The 23,425-nt window shown below is 46.5% G+C and overlaps 1 protein-coding gene across 1 annotated transcript in view; it reads left to right on the forward strand.

Moving 5' to 3' along the window:
* Positions 1-724: 724 nt before the first annotated feature.
* Positions 725-23,425, forward strand: part of GBA (glucosylceramidase beta) — a 29,434-nt gene continuing 6,733 nt past the window's right edge. Inside the window, exons 1-6 of the mRNA XM_033135860.1 lie at positions 725-782; positions 15,437-15,583; positions 18,476-18,667; positions 20,367-20,513; positions 21,652-21,785; positions 23,004-23,176. Of these exons, the coding sequence (XP_032991751.1) occupies positions 15,520-15,583; positions 18,476-18,667; positions 20,367-20,513; positions 21,652-21,785; positions 23,004-23,176 (710 nt within the window). The 5' untranslated portion in view covers positions 725-782; positions 15,437-15,519. The remainder of the gene's footprint in view (positions 783-15,436; positions 15,584-18,475; positions 18,668-20,366; positions 20,514-21,651; positions 21,786-23,003; positions 23,177-23,425) is intronic.

Raw genomic sequence — 23,425 nt, forward strand, 5'->3', positions numbered from 1 at the left:
AAATTATAAAATTATTATTATTATTATTATTAAACACTTCTTCAGGCTTATTTTTTTTTGGGGGGGGGGGGTAGGGGAGGATGGGGGAAGGAGAAGGGGACGACAGAGGATGAGATGGTTGAACAGTATTCTCGAAGCTACTAACATGAGTTTGGCCAAACTGCGGGAGGCAGTGAAGGATAGGCGTGCCTGGCGTGCTCTGGTCCATGGGGTCACGAAGAGTCGGACACGGCTGAACGACTGAACAACAACAACAAGGGAGGATGTTGCTAATGGAGGCTAGGACAGCAGATGACTGATCACGATTTATCAATTATTATGAATCACTATTAATTCCAGAGGGTGAGTGACAACGGGAGTCTCTGCTGCACTGAAACCTTTTGCAACCCAACAGATCGATTGGGGAGAGAGGAAGCGAAACCTTCCCACGCCGGGAGATATTTCCTTGTTTTAAGCCCAGGGCGGATCCGACCCTACGGCATCTTTTTTGCTCCGAAGCAAGCGCAACTGTCTCCCTCGATCCTAGGCAGCACGCTTGCTCCGAAGTAAACGAGCCCCTTCTTCTTTCTGCTCCCGTGGGGTTAATTGCTCGGCTGATGATGCCCGGTGCCGGCAGAGCGAAACCCGCCCCCCTCCCGCAACACAGGTGTCATGTGATCGCAAATCATATGATCAGCTCGTCTTGGGCTGGCTGTGGATGGAAGTGTGGCTGCAAAATCTTTACCGGCTGCTTCCTGGTGGCTGCTGGAAAGACAAGAAGACACCGACTCTCGTCTTGCTGGGTAAGCGGGTCTCTTTATTATTTTTATCTTATATTCTTCATGCTGGGGAGATGGTGGATGCGTGGTTCTGCTTCCTTACCGTCCCCACTTCGCTTCCTGACACCAACTCTTTTATGAGCTGTCTGTCTTAAAACTAATCTCAACTCTCTCTCCCCCACCTCACCTTCTACCTTTAAATATTTAAAGGTTTAAATATTTGTGGCCATATTCCAAAGGTGACAGGGCTCCGGTGCCTTGTAATTAATTATTATGCCGGCTTCTCTGGTGAAATCCAGCTGCTTAAAGGACCCCTGCCCTATTATTATTACTATTATTATTATTCGCCTTCCTTTAACATGCTTGTCAGTTCATCAGTAGGAGGCGGGAGGTCTCTGCCCCCCTAGATGTTTACAGTCAAAAAATCGCAGCAGAAGAGAGAACATTTGAGGGAAAGGAGTGGGAAGGAGCCTTAGGTGGATTATTTCGATTTCATAGCGTTAGGCTTAGTTACAGTAGGTGTAGGCTGGAGCCTTTCATGGAAAAGAAGAGATTTGGAGAGTGGGAGAGTCCCCACTGCTATATGTACATGCGGTGTGATTTATAGGAGGTTCACTGCAGTTTCCTACTGCGGACGGGAGGGTCGTTCAAAGCCCTAGACCTGGGGTAGGCAACCTAAGGCCCAGGGGCCGGAGGTGGCCCAATCGCCTTCTAAATCTGGCCTGCGGGCGGTCTGGGAATCAGCGTGTTTTAACATGTGTAGAATGTGTCCTTTTATTTAAAATGCATCTCTGGGTTATTTGTGGGGCATAGGAATTTGTTCATCCCCCCCCCCTTCAAAATACAGTCTGGCCCTCCACAAAGTCTGAGGGATGGTGGACCAGCCCACGGCTGAAAAAGGTTGCTGACCCCTGCACTAGACAGTCACTGTTTGTGTTCCTCCAAAGAATTCTGGGAACTGTAGTTTGTTTAGAGAGTTGTGGGGAGGCCCCTATTTCCCCATAGTTCCAATTAAATAGATCATCCCTCTTCCTGGGGAATTTCCCCGTTTGTGAGTGGGCAAGGTGCAAAATGATTAGAACCGGTTCAGCTTCTCCAGGCATGCTTGGAGGAGGAGGAGGAGGAGGAGGAGGAGAAGAGTTTGGATTTGATATCCCGCTTTATCACTACCAGAAGGAGTCTCAAAGCGGCTGACTATCTCCTTTCCCTTCCTCCCCCACAACAAACACTCTGTGAGGTGTGTGGGGCTGAGAGACTTCAAAGAAGTGTGACTACCCCAAGGTCACCCAGCACAGCTGCATGTGGAAGAGTGGAGACGCGAACCCGGTTCCCCAGATTATGAGTCTACCACTCTTAACCACTACACCACACTGGCTCTCAGAGGGAATATTTGAATTGATTCCAGAAATGGGAGAGAGATTGGGGGTGGGGTGGGGGAAGTGTGACCATACTATACGGGGTGGGGGCACTGTTTGACACCATGTGAGCTTTCCTGCAGGGTCCTGCTGGGATCTGACATCAGGAATATCGGAGTGAAGTGTCCCCAGTATGCAGGTGGCAATTGACTGTATCTCTAATCCAGAGACTGTGCAAGACAATCATAGGCTGGGAGAGGGCCAACAAAAGAAATCTTGTAAAGCCAGATGTCAAACCTGGTGACAAAGTATAGGAGTATAGCATTGTAGAGTTGGAAGGGGACCCCAATGGTCATCTATTCCAACCCCCTGCAATGCAGGAATCCTTCACCCAATGTGGGGCTCGAACCCCTGACCCTGAGATTAAGAGTCCCATGCTTGTCCAGGTTTCTTCAACCTTTTCGGTCCAGTATACCTGAAGGAGCGTCTCCACCCCCATCGTTCTGCCCGGACACTGAGGTCCATCTCCAAGGGCCTTCTGGCGGTTCCCTCGCTGCGAGAAGCAAAGCTACAGGGAACCAGGCAGAGGGCCTTCTCGGTAGTGGCACCCGCCCTGTGGAACGCCCTCCCACCAGATGTCAAAGAGAAAAACAACTACCACACTTTTACGAGACATCTGATGTTTAGGGAAGCTTTTAATGTTTAATAGATTATTGTATTTTAACATTCTTTTGGAAGCCACCCAGAGTGGCTGGGGAAACCCAGCCAGATGGGCAGGGTATAAATAATAAATTATTATTATTATTATTATTATTATTATTATTATTATTATTATTATTATTTCAGACCCGGGGCCTGCTTTTAACCCAAACAGGGGCTGCTGTCAAGGTTACTGAGGCACTGAGTTGCTTAAGGTCTTCTGCTAAGGCTCTTCTCCATGGACCCAACTCAGTGTTGTCTACACTGACTGGCAGCAGCCCTTCATGCAAGGGTTTCGACCCACAACCACACCTGGAAATGCTGGGGATTGAGTTTGGGACCCTCTGCATGCATAGGAAATGCTCTGCCCTTGAGTTTATGGCCCTTCTATTCTGCATGGGGATTTGCAAACTGCTTGGCTATGTCTGCCCCTTTAAGAGCAGCCTAGAGTGTGGAAATTCAAGCAGTGGTGGTTTTCCTGTTATGGAGATAAAAATACAGATGAAATCCTGGGATGGAACTGAAGTGACTGGAATGCGCGAATGGGAGGCGGGGCAAGAACGCTTCAAGTGCGGGATTTCTGTCCAGCGTGTTGTATTTTGTAAAAAACAAAAAACACCCACATACCGTAGAGCAGGGGTCAGCAACATTTTTCAGCCGTGGGTCGGTCCACCGTCCCTCAGACCATGTGGGGGGCCGGACTATATTTTGAAGAAGAAAATGAATGAATTCCTATGCCCCACAAATAACCCAGAGATGCATTTTAAATAAAAGGACACATTCTACTCATGTAAAAACACGCCGATTCCCAGACCATCCACGGGACGGGTTGAGAAGGCGAATGGGCCATATCTGGCCCACGGGCCTAAGGTTGCCTACCCCTGCCGTAGAGCATGGGTAGGCAAACTAAGGCCCAGTGGCTGGATCCGGCCCAATCGATTCTAAACTCTACAGTGGTACCTATTTATCTACTTGCACTGGTATGCTTTCAAACCGCTATGTTGGCAGGAGCTGGGACAGAGCAATGGGAGCTCACTCCGTCACGGGGGATCGAACTGCCAAACTTCAATTCGGCAAGCCCAAGAGGCTCAGTGGTTTAGACCTGTGTCTGGAGATGTGACAAGAATCTCCTGGCAGACAGTTATCTTGAAATTTATAGTTCCTGCTGTGGGCAAAGCTAATTTTCCTTCTGCCTAATAACAGCAGGTCACCATTCTGCCACTCTTGCACACTCTTGCACACTCTTCTGCCACTCTCTTGCACACACCCACACTCCTGGGTGTGTAGTGTCATAAACTGAGTGAAACATCTGGGTTCCCTATCTGTACATGAGATCTCCCTCTCCCTTTGGTGCCTTTAGCTGTGGCCTTATCTCGTCCAGGTTGGGGTGTGGCCTACTTTATGTGGAAACAACCAACAATTTGGGGCACATGTTGCCAGGAGGAGTGGCTGTGGACCTACTTCCAGACTACGTGTTCGCTGATTGGTTTGCGGGGAGGGTAGAGGATGTCGGCTGTTTAACGTGCGTCCATATTTCCTGAGAAGAGGAACTCCTTGTTCATTTTTATTTTAGTTTATTTTATCATTTTTATTAATTTTCCAATAAAAACAGCCAATTAACATATCCATCACATCATTGTTGTTGTCTAGTCGTGTCCGACTCTTCGTGACCCCATGGACCAGAGCATGCCAGGCACTCCTGTCTTCCACTGCCTCCCACAGTATGGTCAGACTCATGTTGGTAGCTTCGAGAACACCGTCCAACCATCTCGTCCTCTGTCGCCCCCTTCTCCTTGTGCCCTCCATGTTTCCCAACATCAGGGTCTTTTCCAGGGAGTCTTCGCTTCTCATGAGGTGGCCAAAGTACTGGAGCCTCAGCTTCAGGATCTGTCCTTCCAGAGAGCACTCAGGGCTGATTTCCTTCAGAATGCATAGGTTTGATCTTCTTGCAGTCCTTTGTCGGCAAGGTGATGTCTCTGCTTTTTAAGATGCTGTCTAGTTTTGTCATTGCTTTCCTCCCAAGAAGCAGGCGTCTTCTAATTTCGTGACTGCTGTCACCATCTGCAGTGATCATGGAACCCAAGAAAGTGAAATCTCTCACTGCCTCCATTTCTTCCCCTTCTATTTGCCAGGAGGTGATGGGACCAGTGGCCATGATCTTAGTTTTTTTGATGTTGAGCTTCAGACCATATTTTGCGCTCTCCTCTTTCACCCTCATTAAAAGGTTCTTTAATTCCTCCTCACTTTCTGCCATCAAGGTAGTATTATCCGCATATCTGAGGTTGTTGATATTTTTTCCGGCAATCTTAATTCCGGTTTGGGATTCATCCAGTCCAGCCTTTCGCATGATGAATTCTGCATATAAGTTAAATAAGCAGGGAGACAATATACAGCCTTGTCGTACACTCCTTTCCCAATTTTGAACCAACCAGTTGTTCCATATCCAGTTCTAACTGTAGCTTCTTGTCCCACATAGAGATTTCTCAGGAGACAAATGAGGTGATCCAGCACTCCCATTTCTTTAAGAACTTGCCATAGTTTGCTGTGGTCGACACAGTCAAATGCTTTTGCGTAGCCAATGAAGCAGAAGTAGATTTTTTGTGGAACTCTCTAGCTTTCTCCATAATCTAGCGCATATTTGCAATTTGGTCTCTGGTTCCTCTGCCCCTTCGAAATCCAGCTTGCACTTCTGGGAGTTCTCGGTCCACATACTTCTTAAGCTTGCCATGTTGAATTTTAAGCATAACCTTGCTAGCGTGTGAGATGAGCGCAATTGTGCGGTAGTTGGAGTATTCTTTGGCACTGCCCTTCTTTGGGCAGTAATCCAATTAAAAACAATAAACAAAAATAAAAAACCAACCAAATTACAATCAAATTATTAATTATTACTTTTTTTCGGGCTTCCCATAGTCTGGACCTTGAAGGATATCTCCAATATCTTTGTCCTCCTTTGTTATTTTTGTTTTCATATTTTTCACCTTCCGATCTATGGCTATGTGATTCTGAATCATGTCTGAAGTCATAAATCCTTTCACCCATCAAGTACAGCTTTATTTGTATATATATATTTTCCACTGTCTACTTGCTAGCGCAGCTTTTCCTGACTTCATTCCAGTCTTCCAATCCGGGCTGTGGTTCAAGCCTTAAAATTTGTTGACGCAGTAGTTTCCACATTGTTTGTTGAGCATACTGTTTGCAATATTGCAATGTAAATGAACTGTATTCCACAGATATAAGCCATGAGGCGATCAATCGCTTTTCTGGAGACCACACAGTCCGTCCCCCCGGGCCCTGAGGGGGGGGGCTCCTAGACATCCATTAAGCCTTCTCTCTCACTGATAATGAAGAAATTATGTAAACAGATGCACTATATGTTATCCCAAATTGTTATCTCAAGTCATTATAAAGTCAGCTAACAAGTATTTCCCACTTCTCTTGAAGAAGGGAGGATTTCTCATTTTTCCGTGCTGCGTCATATTTACAAGCGCCATCTTGTTTCTCCATTTATCCTTATCAAGTCTTTCAAGTCTAAGCAGAGCTCTGCAATTAAATACTTAATTATAAATAGATGTCCATCTGTACTTAAAAAAAATGGGTTCCTTAATGAGGCTTGGCATAGAAAAACAATTGTAGATATTGAGAAGAAAACAACGTAATCCAAACACCATGATGAGAATCTCTTTGAAGTCCGAACTTAAACACCAAGGGCTTTGCAGTTCTGCAGGTTCTTTTTCTCAGTCTTCTTCAGTCCAGACTATGTCTGTTTATTGTATTCTATCAAACAGATATTTCCAGCTATGGGAGTGACTTCGGAGAGTGCCAGCCGTGTTGTGCTCTGGGACCCAGCGTCCTTCCACTTTCATTATGTTGCAAGTTGGCAATCTCAGACGGTCTGCGTGTCTCCAAGACAGTCCTCCCCCACCCTGGGGAGTCTGCCAGGGCCAATTACTCCCATATTGACCCTGATCGTATGGAAGCCGAGGAACTCCATGTTTAAACCAGAGCTTTCCAAACCGTGTGTCACAACATATTAGTGTGTCGGCTGCAGTGTGCAGTTGTGTCGTGCGAACACTCCCTACGCTCCTCCTGGGGCTGGAAAGGGGCTAGTTAACCTCCGGTTTGCTAGTAAAACTGAATGACTGCATCGCGAAACGATATGTGTCTCAGAAGTGGGTCACCAACGTGAAAAGTTTGGAAAGCTCTGCTTTAAACCACAATTGTATTTTTGGAAGGGGAATAAGTCCTAACAACTCTCAGCACCCTTAACAAACTGTGACTCCCAGAATTCCTTGGGGAAGCCGTGACTGTCTACACGTCTAATACATTCGTACCTCAGAAGCTTAATGCCTTGCGATTCGTTACGTTTTGGCTACCAAACGCCGCAAACCCGGAAGTGAGTGTTCCGGTTTGCAAACGTTCTTTGGAACCTGAACGTCCGACGTGGCTTCCAATTGGCTGCAGGAGCTTCTTGCAGCCAATCGGAAGCCGCGCCTTGGATTCCAAACGTTTTCCATTTGATGGATTCCATTCGACTTCCAAGGTACGACTGTATATGCCTTAATTGGACACAACCCTCTCAGCTGGAGGGTGGGGGCTCTGGATTCTGCCACAGCCCTTTGAGCCAATGGTGGGTGCTGCCTTTTTCTCTCAAGCACCAGGTAAGCTTGGTCCCATCCGCCAGCCAGAGAGGAGCTTGATTCTTCCTCACACCCTGCTAAAAAGAGGAGACAGATGCAATGGTTAGTTGCCCCGGGAATGCCAGAAGTAATGGGAAATTACAGTCTGGAACCAGTTCCCCGTATCAATATGTGGTTTAGATGTGACTCCAGATTCCAGAAGTCTGGAATCCAAAGATTGCTCTGTGCCAGGAGGTTTAATTGTACTTTGTTTGCTATTACAAATGATGTGCCTTCCAAGGAGTACATGATTCTCCCTATTACAGTGGTACCTCGGTTCTCGAACGTCTCCGTTGACGAATGTTTCAGAACCCGAACGCCGAAAACCTGGAAGTAAATGCTTCCGTTTTCGAATGCGCCTCGGAAGTTGAATGACGTCCGCTGCGAGTTTTTGAATTTTCTCAATTGAATTTGCAGATAGCCCTTTGTGCCTCGGTTTCCGAATTAAATTCCAAGTCCTGTTAGCGTTTTTCAGTTCACTCCGTAAATAATAAAGGATGGGGAAGAGTCAGCTCTAAGTTTCCATTGTAAACTTTTTGCAAAATAGAGCTTCCCTCCCTTCCCCCCCCCTTTTACACACACAGTTCCGTTTAATGCTATGTTCCATATCTATAATCCAATTTCTTCTGTCCTCACTTGTACAAATATAATTAGAACTAAATATTCAGTGTGTTTCCTTGGATGTAAATGTGACAAATTAATAAGTAAATTTGCACATGTCTAAATCACTTGATACAATAATTGAATACAATTCCATGCGTCATACATAATTTGGACTCTTAGAGATCTCAACTGTCAGTAGTAGTATAAATATTGTAGATCCTAGGGCCTTTCCTTCCTTCCTTATAAATTGCAAAAGGCCAGGATAGGGCAGACATTCTTTGCATGTTCTACCTCCTCTGTCAGAGGCAGTGAATGCCAATTGCAGGAGAGCGTTGCTGTCGCACTCAGTACCCGCTTGCGAGCTTCCCATCTTGGCAGCTCCTGTGAGAACAGATAATACTGGTCCTAAGGGATCTATGTTGGCTCCCAGTATGTTTCCGAGCCCAATTCAAAGTGTTGGTGCTGACCTTTAAAGCCCTAAACGGCTTTGGCTCCATATATGTGAAGGGCCTTCTCGGTAGTGGCACCCTCCCTGTGGAACGCCCTCCCATCAGTTGTCAAGGAGATAAACAACTCCTTGACTTTTAGAAGATATCTGAAGGCAGCCCTGTATAGGGAAGTTTTTAATGTTTGATGTTTTATTGTGTTTTTGATATTTTGTCGGGAGCCACCCAAAGTGTCTAGGGCAACCCAGTCCGATGGGCGGCATATCTATATATATAAAAAATGTAAACTGTCCATGTCCGTTGGTTTCCACTTTTCACCGAAACCGCTTGAGTGACAGCGATGAAATTTGGACACAGCGCCACATGCCACTGTGGGAGTGTTCCTAGCTACATGGGGAATACAAATGTCACACCTCGGCAAAAAGAATGAAAGGCACAAATACAGGATGGGTGACACCTGGCTTGAGAGCAGTACATGTGAAAAGGATCCAAGAGTCTTGGTAGGCCATAAACTTGACATGAGTCAACATTGTGATGCAGCAGCTAAAAAAGCCAATGCAATTCTGGGCTGCATCAATAGGAGTATAGCATCTAGATCAAGGGAAGTAATAGTACCACTGTATTCCGCTCTGGTCAGACCTCACCTGGAATACTGTGTTCAGTTCTGGGCACCACAGTTCAAGAAGGATACTGACAAGCTGGAACGTGTCCAGAGGAGGGCAACTAAAATGGTCAAAGGCCTGGAAACGATTCCTTATGAGGAATGACTTAGGGAGCTGGGTATGTTTAGCCTGGAGAAGAAAAGGTTAAGGGGTGATATGATAGCCATGTTCAAATATATAAAAGGATGTCATATAGAGGAAGGAGAAAGGTTGTTTTCTGCTGCTTCAGAGAAGCAGACACGGAGCAATGGATTCAAACTACAAGAAAGAAGATTCCACCTAAACATTAGGAAGAACTTCCTGACAGTAGGAGCTGTGGTCAGGGATGATGGGAGTCGGAGTCCAGAAACATCTGGGTGGCCTCAACGCTGTCCTTGACACGTGTCCTAATCAATCAGGGATCACATAACAGAGGTGTAAGGCAGGGCTGGGAGAACCTGGAGTCTTTTAGATGGTGTTGGTGCCATTAGCTAATTGTGAGAGGTGATGGGAGGGCACCAGATTGGGGAAGGGTGTTGAAGAACACTGTAGGTACTATTTAGTGTGTGTGTGTGTGTTTGTTTAGCTTATAGGGAGAAAAAACAGGGAAGTCGTCGCATATTTCAGTTACCACAAACGGCTTATGGGTAATGCACCAGCTTTACGTTGCACAGGGTATATCTCGCTAAATGTTGTTTACTCCAGGAGTAATTATTGTTTACTTCAAAATGATACACCCCAGAAGTATTGGGCAAGCTAGCCCCACCTTGCGGGGCAGGTGGGAAGAGAGGGTGGGAGTTGTAGTCCAGCAACTTCTGGAGGGTCACAGCTTTGTCACTGCTGTCCCAGACACATGTCCCAACCAGTCAGGGATCACATAAACACACTCACAGGGGCGTAGAGGAGGGTTGAGCAGGTGTGTGTCTCTCTAGACAGATGCCATCTGGCATCAATCAAAGTCTGAGTCTGACTGATCCCCTCCTGCAAGAATTCAGGTGAGATCTTTGCAGAGATTTGGTTTCAGAACGTTCTGAAAAAGCACTTGGGCAATCAGCGCTACTGATTAGCTTTTTTTTTTAAATTACAGTTTTATGTGGTGTTGCAGGCCCTTTGATTTCATGCTGGTACAGGGTGGCTTGGCCTAGAAAGGGAAGCCAGGGGGAGGAGCATTGCCTGCAGAAGGGGTGTGACAAGAGTGGGTGAGTTGGCGGTGCAGATAAAACTGCCGAGGGTTGGCATGGAGGTAGGCAGGCGGTAGGTGAATTCCCCACAACTGCTAATCTGAAGCGGAGAGAGCGAAGCTTGACGGGTAGGTTAAAGAGCCGTGTGGCGCAGTGAGTTAAACCAGGGGATGGGGAACCTTTCGCTCTGTGGATGTTGACGGACTACAACTCCCATCGTCCCTGACCGTCAATTGTGCTGGCAGCTGAGAGCTGGAAATTTTGGATGTATAATGTTCAAGAATGTATTGGAAAATTCATATATGAAGGTTTATTGTTTGGATCACATTCTGTGAGGTAGATGCAAAGGGATTTAACAGGAAGTCGGACTCGTGGAACTATTTTTTGTGAATATGAAGGTATGCAAGTTTATATATATAGTGTTTTATATTTTTTGTTTTTTGTTTTTATTTTTTTCTTTCTCCCCCCCTTCCTTCCTTTGTTGAAAGGGGATTAATTAAGATACAAAAGACAAAATACAGACAAGATAACGCTGTATGTAAAATTTTATTTTGTAATGTCATACAATAACAGTCGGACTAAGATGTTTTCCCCTTTGTTAAATTATAATAATCAATAAACAATTTTAAAGAGAGAGAGAGAGAGAGCTGGAATCCAGCACATCTCGAGGGACACAGGTCCCCAGCGTCACTTGGAAAAGTGGGGGTCTGCATGAGTTTTTGCTAGTGGGGCGAGTAAGACGAAAGACTGAAAGAGGGGGAGCAGGCTAATTTCTTGCAAAAATTATGAGAAGGATAGGGCCTGTACTTTTTCACCTCATATCTCAGGTTCTACCAATGCTAGAAACGTACTCTTTTTTCTTTTCTTTTTTTTAAAGAAAGCTGGGGATTTGGGGATTATGGTTCATTCTGGGGGGAGAGGGGGGCTGCCCCCTGCCCCTCTTTGCCCCCCTCCCTTGTGATACCCATGAGGGTAAGCCAAGATTATGTTCAGAGGCCATCCTGGTTGTAAACTCACTAAGGACACGATCCCTGTGGCTGTTTCACGGTGTCGGTTGTCTTAGGTCAAGACTGGGATGCACTTGCGGAATACTTAAAATAATAATGCATTTTTAACGGTAATATTGTTTATAACAGTGATAATTATTAATTGTCGTAAGTGTTGCTAGTCAGCTAAGTTCTGCTTTGAAATGCATGGCTCCAAGGAGTTGCAAAGACAGATTTCAAAATGTGTTTTTTGAGTAGAATTAAAAACAAGCTCAAGGGCAGGACTATTGACTGAAATAATTGGCAGGCTCAGTCACTTCTGGAACACACAGTACTTGCCTTAACAGATAGGGAACACAGCCCAACGAAAGCAATTAACTTAATCTTTTGATGTTCAGGTAGCCTTAGTGGCATGAAGAACATTGTTTGGGTTGAGGCTGATGCACAGACAGTGAGTAGCCGCAGTTATCCATGCCCTGGTAACTTCAGCCCTTGATTACTACAATGTGTGTTACATGGGGCTGCCCTTGAAGCCAGATCGGGAACTGTAGCTAGCCCAGAATAAGGATGCTGTGTTGCTAATTGGATCTGGAGAGGAGAGCCTCTCTTGCTGGTATTGAATCACATGTCCTAAAAGGAAGGAGAGTTGTTCCCTTCAGGAAGATGGTTTTATGCTCAGGCAAAAGCGTGCAAATTAAGTTGACCAATCCACGTGTAAGGTCCTCGGTTAGTTGCTCATGAGTAACCAAGCAAAACTCCGACCTTTCCTTTAGTAGTTTTATTGTGCATACTATGTACAGAGCTGGACCATAAAGAAGACTGATCGCCGAAGAATTGATGCTTTTGAATTATGGTGCTGGAGGAGACTCTTGAGAGTCCTAGGGACTGCAAAAAGATCAAACTTATCCATCCTTAAAGAAATCAGCCCTGAGTGCTCACTGGAAGCACAGATCCTGAAGTTGAGGCTTTAGTACTTTGGCTACCTCATGAGAAGAGAAGACTCCCTAGAAAAGACCCTAATGTTGGGAAAGATGGAGGGCACAAGGAGAAGGGGACGACAGAGGATGAGATGGTTGGACAGTGTTCTCGAAGCGACTAGCCTGAGTTTGACCAAACTGCGGGAGGCAGTGAAAGATAGGTGTGCCTGGCGTGCTCTGGTCCATGGGGTCACGAAGAGTCGGACACGACTGAACGACTGAACAATATACAGTGCAGAGCTAACTAGTTCATGTCTGTATCAAACGTCGGCAGAATCCAGGAATGGCGCCTTCCGGTTCTGACCCCAACAAAAGAGTTTCGGTATACGAAAACCCCATTTTCCATCCTTTTATTTCACCCCTCAACACCTTTGGGGCGATGGAAATTGCATGCCTCCTTCATCACCCCTTGGACTAGGGGAGTACAGGGTCTCTCTGGCATCCTCAGAGCCTCGACCCTCCATCCCCTGAAACCCATGCCCCTCCCCGCTGGAAGCCTCACTGCTCCCTCTGCTGCCAGAGGAGATACTGCTGGTCAGGTGGGGCCAGGGCTCTCTGTAGCATCCCAAGAGCCCTTCCACCACCTTGCGCTGCACCGGGGACAGTTCCCTGACATCACGGATTGGCTCCACGCATGCAATTAATGCAGATGACATTTCTCTCAGCCGGATGATGACTCAGTTGTTTTTGTTCCTGCTGTTATCAGTTCATATTGACTAGTTGAATTCATTTGCGCCAAGTAAAAATAGAAATAGCAAGGTCATTGAAATTAGATATAATAACAGTCACAGAAATATTCATCTGAAGCAGGGTGGATTTGATTTAAATCACGATTTAAATCACTAGTGAGCAAGACTTGATTTAATCTTAATCTTAATATTTACATCCAGACGAAGGTTTCATTTTTGGCATAATAAATTTCCAGAGTAGTAAAGAGAAAGAATATGAATAACGATTGGGCAACATATAAGGAATTATTGGAAAAGAAAAATAACAAACTTAAATTTAAAGAATATAAGGAAGTTTAAAAAAAATTGAACTGCAATATTTTCAAATTTATCAGAGATTGGCAAAAGATAAACAAAAAGGATTTGAGGAAGAAATGTCAAGATTGGATGAGTACTTAATCCAATCTAAAAGTAAACATATTTCCAAATTGTATGATTTGCTCCTAGAATGGGAGGTAAAGGAGAAGCAAGTGAAGACAGTGATGGTAAAGTGGGCCCAGGATTTAGGGGAAAATATTATGATGAGCCAATGGGAATGGCTGTGGAAAAGAGATATCAAATTTACGGCATGCTATAATTTAAGAGAGAATGTAATGAAAATGCAATACAGATGGTATTCGACCCCGGTCAGACTGGCAAAAATGTATAAAAACTGTAGTGATGTCTGTTGGAGATGCAACAACAGGGCAGGAACCTTTCTACATATGTGGTGGGAGTGCAAAGAGATAGTGGGATTCTGGGAAAATATCTATAACGAATTGAAAAAAATGTTTAGATTTTCATTTGGGGAAAAACCAGAATCCTTTCTCCTAGGTATCATGTCAGAGGAAATAAAAAGAACGGTCAGACCAATATTTATGTATGTGACTACGCTCAGGAAGGATATTGATTGCCAAAAATTAGAAAAGCAGCAGCGTCCCAACTAAAACAGACTGGCTATCTAAAATGATGGAATACTTCCATATTGCTGAACTAACAGGGAGGATAAGACAAAATATAAAATCAAAAATCAAAAAATCCTTCCAGTAGCACCTTAGAGACCAACTAAGTTTGTTCTTGGTATGAGCTTTCGTGTGCGTGCACATTTCTTCAGACACTGGGAAGGTTTCAGGGGTGGACTGGGATGGGATGGGGCAAAAGCAACAGGCTCTCTGGGGCTGAGCCGGCTCACGCGCCTGCTCGATGCTCCTCCTCCTCCTCCTCCCGCTGCCACCATCGCTACCTCTGTTCCCCTTCGGGGAGAAGGGACGGGAGGAGGAGGAGGAGGAGGAGGCGGCGGCGGCGATCCTCGCACAGAGCAGTGCCTGCTCTGTGCAAGGCATCGGGGAGGAAAAAGCGTCGAGGAGCGCTTTCTCGCCGCTTTCCCCTCCCCAATGCCTTGCGCAGAGCAGGCACAGATGGGGGATCGGCAGGGCAAGGGGAGACAAGCAACAAGAAAGGATCCCTTTCTTACCACTTGTCCCTCTGCAGCCGCCCGCCTCACCTGAGTGTAAGCCGAGGGCGGCTTTTTCAGCCCAAAAAGAAATTGCGATTAGGTTGGACTAGAAAACCTGCTGACGCGAGGGAGGGAAGTCGTAGCTTGACGGAGCGAGGCTATAGGTAGATTTGTATGTTTTTGTTTGAGATAATTTGTTGAATTGAAAAATATAATAAAAAATAATATTTAAAAAAATAAAAAGCACACACCCCTGATTTGAATATTTGAGTATTTAAATCAGTTGTCTGCAGCATTTATCATCATACATTGCCCTGCTGCAAATGCAGAAGAACCCAGACTCACTGGAGCAAACTAAAATGCTTTAAAATGTTTTTAAATAGTTTTTACTCTGTGGCGTTTAAAATGTTTGGGGGTTTTGTATTGTTTTTGCTGTGTTGGGGGTGGGATAAAGGTTTAGTTGGGGCTGGGGATTATTTTAATTTTAGTACAACTGTAAATTGTGTTTGTTTATTATTTGTTTCTACCGTTTTATTGGTTTATTGTATAGTCTGTGTAAAATATTCTGTTCTGAAGGGGAGAGGGTCAGGGCTGCCCACTGCTGTCCGTGGGTTTGCTCAAACCACCAACCTTCTGGTTAACAGCCGGATGCTCTGACCCATTGTGCCTCTAGGCTAGGGGCTTATTTGTGTAATAAATTTGCCAGGTTCTCCTTTGTGGGGAGGGTGCTCTTTCCCAGCCCTACCTGAAAATGCCCCGGATCGAACCTGGGACCTTCTGCTTGCAAGGCAGAGAGGCTCTCCCACTGAGCCGAGTCCCCTTCCCCTTCCTCCTCCAAGGCCCACCCACAGCCACTTGGATTCTTTGGCCAATAATCTGAACGCAGTTGTTCATCCATCCGCAGTGAGGGCAGGCGAATCGCTCCTTAAAGTCTCTTCCTCTTGTGTGCAGATGCAAAGACTCATTGCGGTGCACCTCATTCTCACTGATCTGTCCTCGTCCGGCCTTGACACTGTTTGGACTCCGGCGCCACGATGGGGTTCTTCCAAGACAGCATTCTGGGTTTGCTCTTGCTGCACATAGCAACTGGAGTGATGGGTGAGTAAGACGTCGGTGAAGCTGTTTGTGCGCTGGGGAGAAAATGTAGAGCAGGGGTAGACAACCTAAGGACCGTGGGGTGGATGCGGCCCAATCGCCTTCTAAATCTGGCCCACGGATGGTCCGGAAATCAGTGTATTTTTACATGAGTATAATGTGTGCTTTTATTTAAAATGCATCTCTGGATTATTTGTGGGGCATAGGAATTCGTTCATTTCCCCCCCCCCAAAAAAATATAGTCCGCCCCCCCACAAGGACTGAGGGATGGTGGACGGGCCACGGCTGAAAAAGGTTGCTGACCCCTGGTGTAGAGTTTGTTATTTGGAGATATTCCCTTAGTTTTGAGAAGACGGTCGTTTGACGGCCTGAACCAAGAGCCCAGTTGCTGATGCACAAGTTTGGCCCCGGAGGCTCTGAAGAGTAAAGCTGTTGCTCATTCCTCTAGCCTGTTCACGGGGCCAGAATCATTACCTCATGTCCGAAGTGCAGAATTGAGGTGAACCAGCAGGGAGCAGTTTCCTGGATGCACAGCTAGAGACAGCTAGATGCTAAGGCCACATTCATTTAAAGCCCTATATCACTTTAAACAGTCCTGGCTCCCCCCCCCCAAGAATTATGGGAGCTGTAGTTTGTCAAGGGTGCTGAGAGTTACTAGGATACACCCATATTCTCCTCCCAGAACTAGAATTCCCACAGTTCTTTGGGAAGAGGCATTGATGGAGAAACCACTCTGTAATTTGCGGTGCCTCCCGTGGAACACTGCTGCATTTCCTCACCAATGGCAGAGGCCAAAGTGCTCTTGTCTCTGATTCTGTGGTTCCAGGGCACTATGCCATTTTTAAAATTAAATGCTCTGCAGGAATACAGGCAGAGGGCTTTCTCGGTAGCCGTGCCTGCCCTGTGGAACGTCTTCCTGTCAGGTGTCAAGGAAATAAACAAGTATCTGACTTTTAGAAGACAACTGAAGGCAGCCCTGTATGGGGAACTTTTTAATGTTGGATCTTTTACTGTGGTTTTATAATTGTTGAGAATCCCAGTCAGATGGGCAACATATAAGAAGAGAAGAAGAGTTTGGATTTGATATCCCGCTTTATCACTACCCGAAGGAGTCTCAAAGCGGCTAACATTCTCCTTTCCAGGGAGAATGTCACTAGTCAGTAAGGCTCAGGGTGGATTTAAATCAAAAAATCTGATTTAAATTTAAAAAATCCGATTTAATTTTTAAAAATTTGATTTTTAAAAATTTAACTCCACTCTGAGCCTTACTGACTAGTGATTTAAATCGTGATTTAAATCAGTTTGATTTAAATCAAATCCACCCTGCTCCTTTCCCTTCCTCCCCCACAACAAACACTCTGTGAGGTGAGTGGGGCTGAGAGACTTCAGAGAAGTGTGACTAGCCCAAGGTCACCCAGCAGCTGCATGTGGAGGAGCGGAGATGCGAACCCAGTGCACCAGATTACGAGTCCACTGCTGTTTAACCACTACACCACACTGGCTCTCAATAATATAAATTGTTATTGTTATTAATGTTATTGTTATTATGCTTTTTCTGATTCACAGTGCTGACAGGCTTTTTGAAACTGGCTAATGAAGGCCACAGCCTGTGTAGTCATTATGCTTATAGAATTCTCTTGACTATTTTGGGACTGCATTGGCTGGGGCAGAGCAGAGTAATTATTTTGGGTCAACCGGTGGGCTGTGTTTCAGACGACCGGGAACATCAGTATACAACAAGTGCGACCTGCAACTGGATGATGCAGTGTGAACAGGGCCGTTCCTAAAGCCATGCAGAGCCCCACGGGTCAGTCACACTGTTTGGGGGAGCGGCCCAGTATAATGTGTGCACAGTGGTACCTTGGTTCCCAAACTTAATCCGTTCTGGAAGTACGTTCCAAAACCAAAGTGTTTGAGAACCAAGACATGCTTTCTAATAGAAAGTAATGCGAAATGGATTAATCCATTCCAGGCTTTTAAAAAACAACCCCTAAAACAGCAATTTAACATGAATTTTCCTATCTAACGAGGTCATCATCAATGTACTGTACTATGAAATAAGACAGTATTGTAGATGATAAAAATTAAAATTAATATTTTTCTTAATATGCACTGATGATAGTCACTGTTCGGATGGGGGGCTTTTATCCATTTCTGCAGTCACACAATCAATCAATCAATCAATAGCTGGGTTCCACACAGTCACAAGTCAGCCCCATAAAACAAAGAACAAGGCACAGTCAAAAAACCGAGAAAGCCACACAAGAAGAAGAAGAAGAAGAGGAGGAGTTTGGATTTGATATCCCGCTTTATCACTACCCGAAGGAGTCTCAAAGCGGCTAACATTCTCCTTTCCCTTCCTCCCCCACAACAAACACTCTGTGAGGTGAGTGGGGCTGAGAGACTTCAGAGAAGTGTGACTAGCCCAAGGTCACCCAGCAGCTGCATGTGGAGGAGCGGAGACGCGAACCCGGTTCCCCAGATAACGAGTCTACCGCTCTTAACCACTACACCACACTGGTAAAAAAGCAGCAAAAACGAAAGCTCCAAATATCACCTTCTGTGTTGCTCGGGACTCAACAGGAAGCCTCTGATTAGCAGCAAGGGACTCAATTCACAAACGGAACACACTCAAAGTTCAAGGCAAAGTTCACAAACTGGACCATCTACTTCCAGGTTTGCAGCATTCTATTTCCAAGTTGTTCATAAACCAAGGTACCACTGTAGATCATTTTGGGTTGTTGTTGTTGTTGTTTTTTTGCCATGCTGAGTCCCCTTACAAGGACTGCCCTGTCCTCCTCCCCCCACGCCTGGCTTTCCCGGGGGGCCTCGGAGTGAAGATGTGGGTCTGGCTCTGCTCCACCCAACAACTGACCTCTTCCTTATCCCATCCAGGTAGCCAACCCTGCATCCAAAAGTTCTTTGGCCGGGACTCGATGGTTTGCGTTTGCAACAGCACCTACTGCGACACGCAGGACCCTGTCTCCCTCCCGCCCGCCGGACACTTCGTCAAGTACGAAAGCAGCAGGTCAAGTAGCCGGATGGAGCGCAGCGAAGGGAAATTCCAGGGGGAAACGACCACCCCAGGTACCACTTTTTCTTTGCTTTTTGCTTTTTCTTTCTCATTTATTGCTTCGCGTAAAACTTCACTATTAAGGTAAAGGAGGTCTTTAAGCAGAGGCTTGACAGCCACCTGTCAGGAATGCTTTGATGGTGTTTCCTGCTTGAGCAGGGGGTTGGACTGGATGGCCCTTGTGGTCTATTCCAACTCTATGATTCTATGATTCTAAAGGTAAAGGATCCCTGACCATTAGGTCCAGCCATGTCCGACTCTGAGGTTGCGGTGCTCATCTCGCTTTACTGGCCGAGGGAGCTGGCGTACAGCTTCCGGGTCATGTGGCCAGCATGACTGTGCCTTTTCTGGCGAACCAGAGCAGCGCATGGAAACGCCGTTTACCTTCCCACCAGAGCAGTACCTATTTGTCTACTTGCACTTTGTGCTTTCAAACTGCAAGGTTGGCAGGAGCAGGGACCGAGCAACAGGAGCTCACCCGGTCGTGGGGATTTGAACCGCCGACCTTCTGATCGTCAAGCCCTAGGCTCTGTGGTTTAACCGACAGTGCCTAGGCTCTGTGGTTTAACCCACATAAACATAATTACACAAATGCAGAGAGGAAAATCAAAAATATTCTATCCTGTTTTTTTTCTGCATTATTAAATCTCTCTGTATAGCGATTTGCCTTCCCCAAAATTAAGATGACATTGACATGGAGATGACAATGGCCCACTTTGCATACAGCCTTGAATATTTGCTTTATGAACAACAACTGGAGTTTAACATGAACAAGCAGCATTTGTTGGAACTTCCCTCCCTGGAGAAATGAGCCTGGGTCACTCCCTGGAGTCTTTTGGCCGGCAGGTCGAGGCTTCCTTGTCCCAAGAGGCTTTGGGGAAGTGACAGCTTTGCATGAAAGCGCTGGTGACTTTTTGGGGTCCTCTGGGTGTGAGAGAATCAGAGAGTTGGGATGGTTTGCAAGCTAGCTGTCAAAGCCAGTCCATGACACTAGCCCAGTGATCTCGAGGTTCTTTAACCTTCCAGGTCAAGGGAAGTCATTGTCCTGCTCTGTTCTGCCTTGGTCAGCCCACACACCTGGAGTCCTGTGTCCAGTTCTGGGCACCATAATTTAAGAAGGATATCGACAAGCTGGAAGGTGTGCAGAGGAGGGCAACCAAGATGATCAAGGGCTTGGAAACCAAGCCTTATGAGGAACGGTTGAGGGAATTGGGTATGTGTAGCCTGGTAAAGAGGAGACTGAGAGGAGATAGGATAGCCATCTTTAAATATCTAGAGGGCTGTCACATGGAAGATGGAGAAAGCTTGTTTTCTCCTGCTCCGGAGGGTAGGACCCGAACCAATGGATTCAAATGACTAGAAAGGAGATTTTGAGTAAACACCAGGAAGAAATTTCTGACAGCAAGAGCTGTTTGAAAGGGGAACAGTCTCCCTCAGGAGGTGGTGGACTCTCCTTCCTTGGAGGTTAGATGGCCACCTGTCATAGATGCTTTAGTTGAGATTCCTGCATTGGACTAGATGACCCTTGGGGGTTCCTTTCCTAATCTACAACTCTTTGATTCTATATGCCTGGCTAAACACGAATATTTTCAAATTCCCCTGGAAAGGTAATAATGATGGCATTCCAGGGAGCCAGCACTGAAAAGGCCCTGGTGGATTTCTCACTCCTGCTGGAAGCACACCCTTCTCTCCTTCTGTATTTCTGCCTCTCAGACCTGGTCCTGGTTCTGGAGCCGGCCCAGCGGTACCAAATCATCAAAGGCTTCGGGGGCTCCATCACTGACTCGGTTGGCATAAATGTCCTCTCTCTGACACCAGAAACCCAGAACAATCTACTGCGTTCCTACTTCTCAGATGAAGGTAAGGGCTCAGGGACTGGTGGTTGGAGTGGGTTGGGGCAATCAGCACTTGGGGAGACCAGGGAAAGGGCTGGATCTGTCCAGCAGTGAACAGGGCTTTGGGTCTGAGGCTACATTGTCAACAGCTAAGGATCCAGACCTGGTTCCTGGCTCTGAGCTTGGGGGGGGGGTATCAGAGGGGCCGTGGAGCCCAGGATGATGGGCGGAAGTCCACTGAAGCAGATTCAGCAGCAACAAGGCCCCTAGAACCAGAACTAGGAACCTCACGGGTGCCATTTTTGGGTCTGAGGAACTGGTACCTCACCAGTCCGATGGCACATTGCTTAGTTAGTGGGAGATCAGCAGGGCCGAATTAAGACCTTTAGAGGCCCCAAGCATTTCAAAGTTTTTGGTGCCCCCCTCCATATATATCTAATTCAAAACATAAACAACAATAAATTGTAGGTTTTTTATTTTTAGAAACAAAATGTATAGTAAGATGGGGGATGATATTTGTTATTATATACTTCCACTTTATTTATATTTGAATCTTTTTCTCCTACCTTTTCTAATTGCAAAGTCTTTGATCGGATCCTTACTTAACACATCTGCTTCTATACTTAGTAGAGTCAAGGCATCCAGCCTGCCTTGTTGCATAGTAGTTCTGCTGGAATTTTTTAATATGCTTCAGCTGAGAAACTGAACGCTCAGCGGAGCAGTCTGACCGTTAATGTTAAAAATCTGGCAATGGGAAATTTACGTGGTGCCCCCTTTCCCTTGATGCCCTAAGCATGTGCCTATTTTACTTAATGGTTAATCCAGCCCTGGAGATCAGACGCTCTGCATGCAGAAGGCTGAGTCCCCAAGATTTCTGCTTGCGTAGAAGGGCTGAGAGAGATCCTGGAAGAGTGGCTGCTGATTGGAGTAGACCAGGGAAGCTGTGGTCCTCCAGATGTTGCTAAACTACAACTCCCATCAGCCCTGCCCATTGGCCATGCTGGCTGGGGGTTGGTGGGAGCTGGAGTCCAGTAGCTTCCAGGAGACCCACAGGTTCCCCCCCCCCCATCCCTGGTGTTGCCAGCACTCAGCTCGATGGATTGGTGCTCTGACTCGGTATAAGGTGGTCCCTTGTCATGTCTTCTCTCCGTCCACACCTGCAGGGATCGAGTACAACCTGTTGCGCATGCCGATGGCAAGCTGCGACTTCTCCGTGCGCCCTTACTCTTACGACGACTCGCCGTACGACTTTGAGCTGAAGAACTTCAGCTTGGTTCACGAGGACATCAAACTGAAAGTGAGTGGGGCGGCCGCGGAGGTGGCGGGGGGTTGGCATGCAGGGGGTGGCGGCTGCAGCCTCCCTCCCTCGTGGGCAGAGGCCTGTGTCGTTTATCTTGCTGAATTTATCTTCTTCTTTGGCGATCCCTCACCGCCGAGTAAGATTGTCTTCCATAAACACGGTTTTAACAGCGAGTCCGTAAGTGACTGTGGAAGCCAGTTCTGGATCCACGCGTCCTTCCACAGTGGGGACATAGGTTTCCGGGCGGGAGTTGACCACGGTGAGGGTTTGCCAAGCGTGCCTTCCTCTTAGCACATTTCTCCTTTTCGTCCTGAGTTCGAGCGTCTTCAAAGCCCATGACACCTTTGGTAAAGGCTGTTCTCCAATCGGAGCCCTCGCAGGCCAGTGTTTCCCAGTTGTTGGTGTTTATTTAATTTATATCAGGTGTGGGGAACATCTTTGGCCTTCTAGATGTTGCTGAAATACAACTCCTATTCTCCCTGGGTGTGATGTCCAGTGGACCATCATCTCCTTGGATGACCCTCAGCTGATTACAGTGGTGCCCCCCTAGACGAATGCCTCACTAGACGAAAAACTTGCTAGACGAAGGCATTCGTCTAGCGGAAGGCTGCCCCGCAAGACGAAAAAGTCTATGGGGCTGCCATTTTTTCTTCGTCTAGCGAAAACCGCGGTTTACATTGCCGCTTCACTAGACGAAAAAACCGCTAGACGAAAATATTCGCAGGACGAATTATTTTCGTCTAGCGGGGCACCACTGTACTTGTTTTTTTCAGATACTGCGGCCAACGTCGATAAAATCAATTCCCTGCTGTCTAGCTCGAACAAACCAGTTGTGTTTAACACAGCAAAGTTTGCGATAAAAGCTTCTCAACTCAGGAAAGCCCAAGAGTCCTGTCTTGTGCCCTGAGTTTTCTGCCATTTGTGGATTATAATGTTTTAATCGTATCTGATATATTATGTTTTTGAGACCCATTTTTTTCTTTGTTTGTTTGTTTTTGGCTGTAACCTGTATTTGGTTTGACCAGTAGAACCTGATGATGATGATGATGATATGGCAACACCCCCCCCCAAATGGCTTTAAAAGGATACGCTCTAGAATATGCAGAGGCCTTGAGCTGTAATCAAACGAGTTGCACCTCGCAAAGGAATAACTGGAGCTTCGGCTCCTTTTGTCCGAAAACTTCCTCACCGGCTCCTCATTCCCCCTCCCCACAGATCCCCCTCGTTCACCGCGCCAAGGCTATGTCTAAGAAACCCATATCCATGATGGCCAGTCCATGGAGCTCTCCAATTTGGATGAAAACCAACAATGCATGGAACGGGAAGGGGTCCCTCAAAGGGCAGGCGGGAGACCGGTACCACAAGGCGTGGGCCAACTACTTTGTCAGGTAAAATTGGTATTAGCCGAGGGAAGGAGCCGAAGATGAGACACACACACACACACACACACACACACAGCATGGATTCATGGGGCTGGACTCTGGGAGACCAGGATTCACATCCCCACTGAGGAGCCTTGGCCCAGTCACCGAGTCTCTCAGTCTAACTGACCTTGTTGTGAGCATGAACATACGAAGCTGCCTCATGCTAAGCCCAAAGCCCTTGGCTATCTAGCCTAGAGGTTGCCAGCCATGGCA

The sequence above is a fragment of the Lacerta agilis genome, chromosome 17, assembly GCF_009819535.1.
Source record: "Lacerta agilis isolate rLacAgi1 chromosome 17, rLacAgi1.pri, whole genome shotgun sequence".
Classification (NCBI taxonomy): Eukaryota; Metazoa; Chordata; class Lepidosauria; order Squamata; family Lacertidae; genus Lacerta; species Lacerta agilis.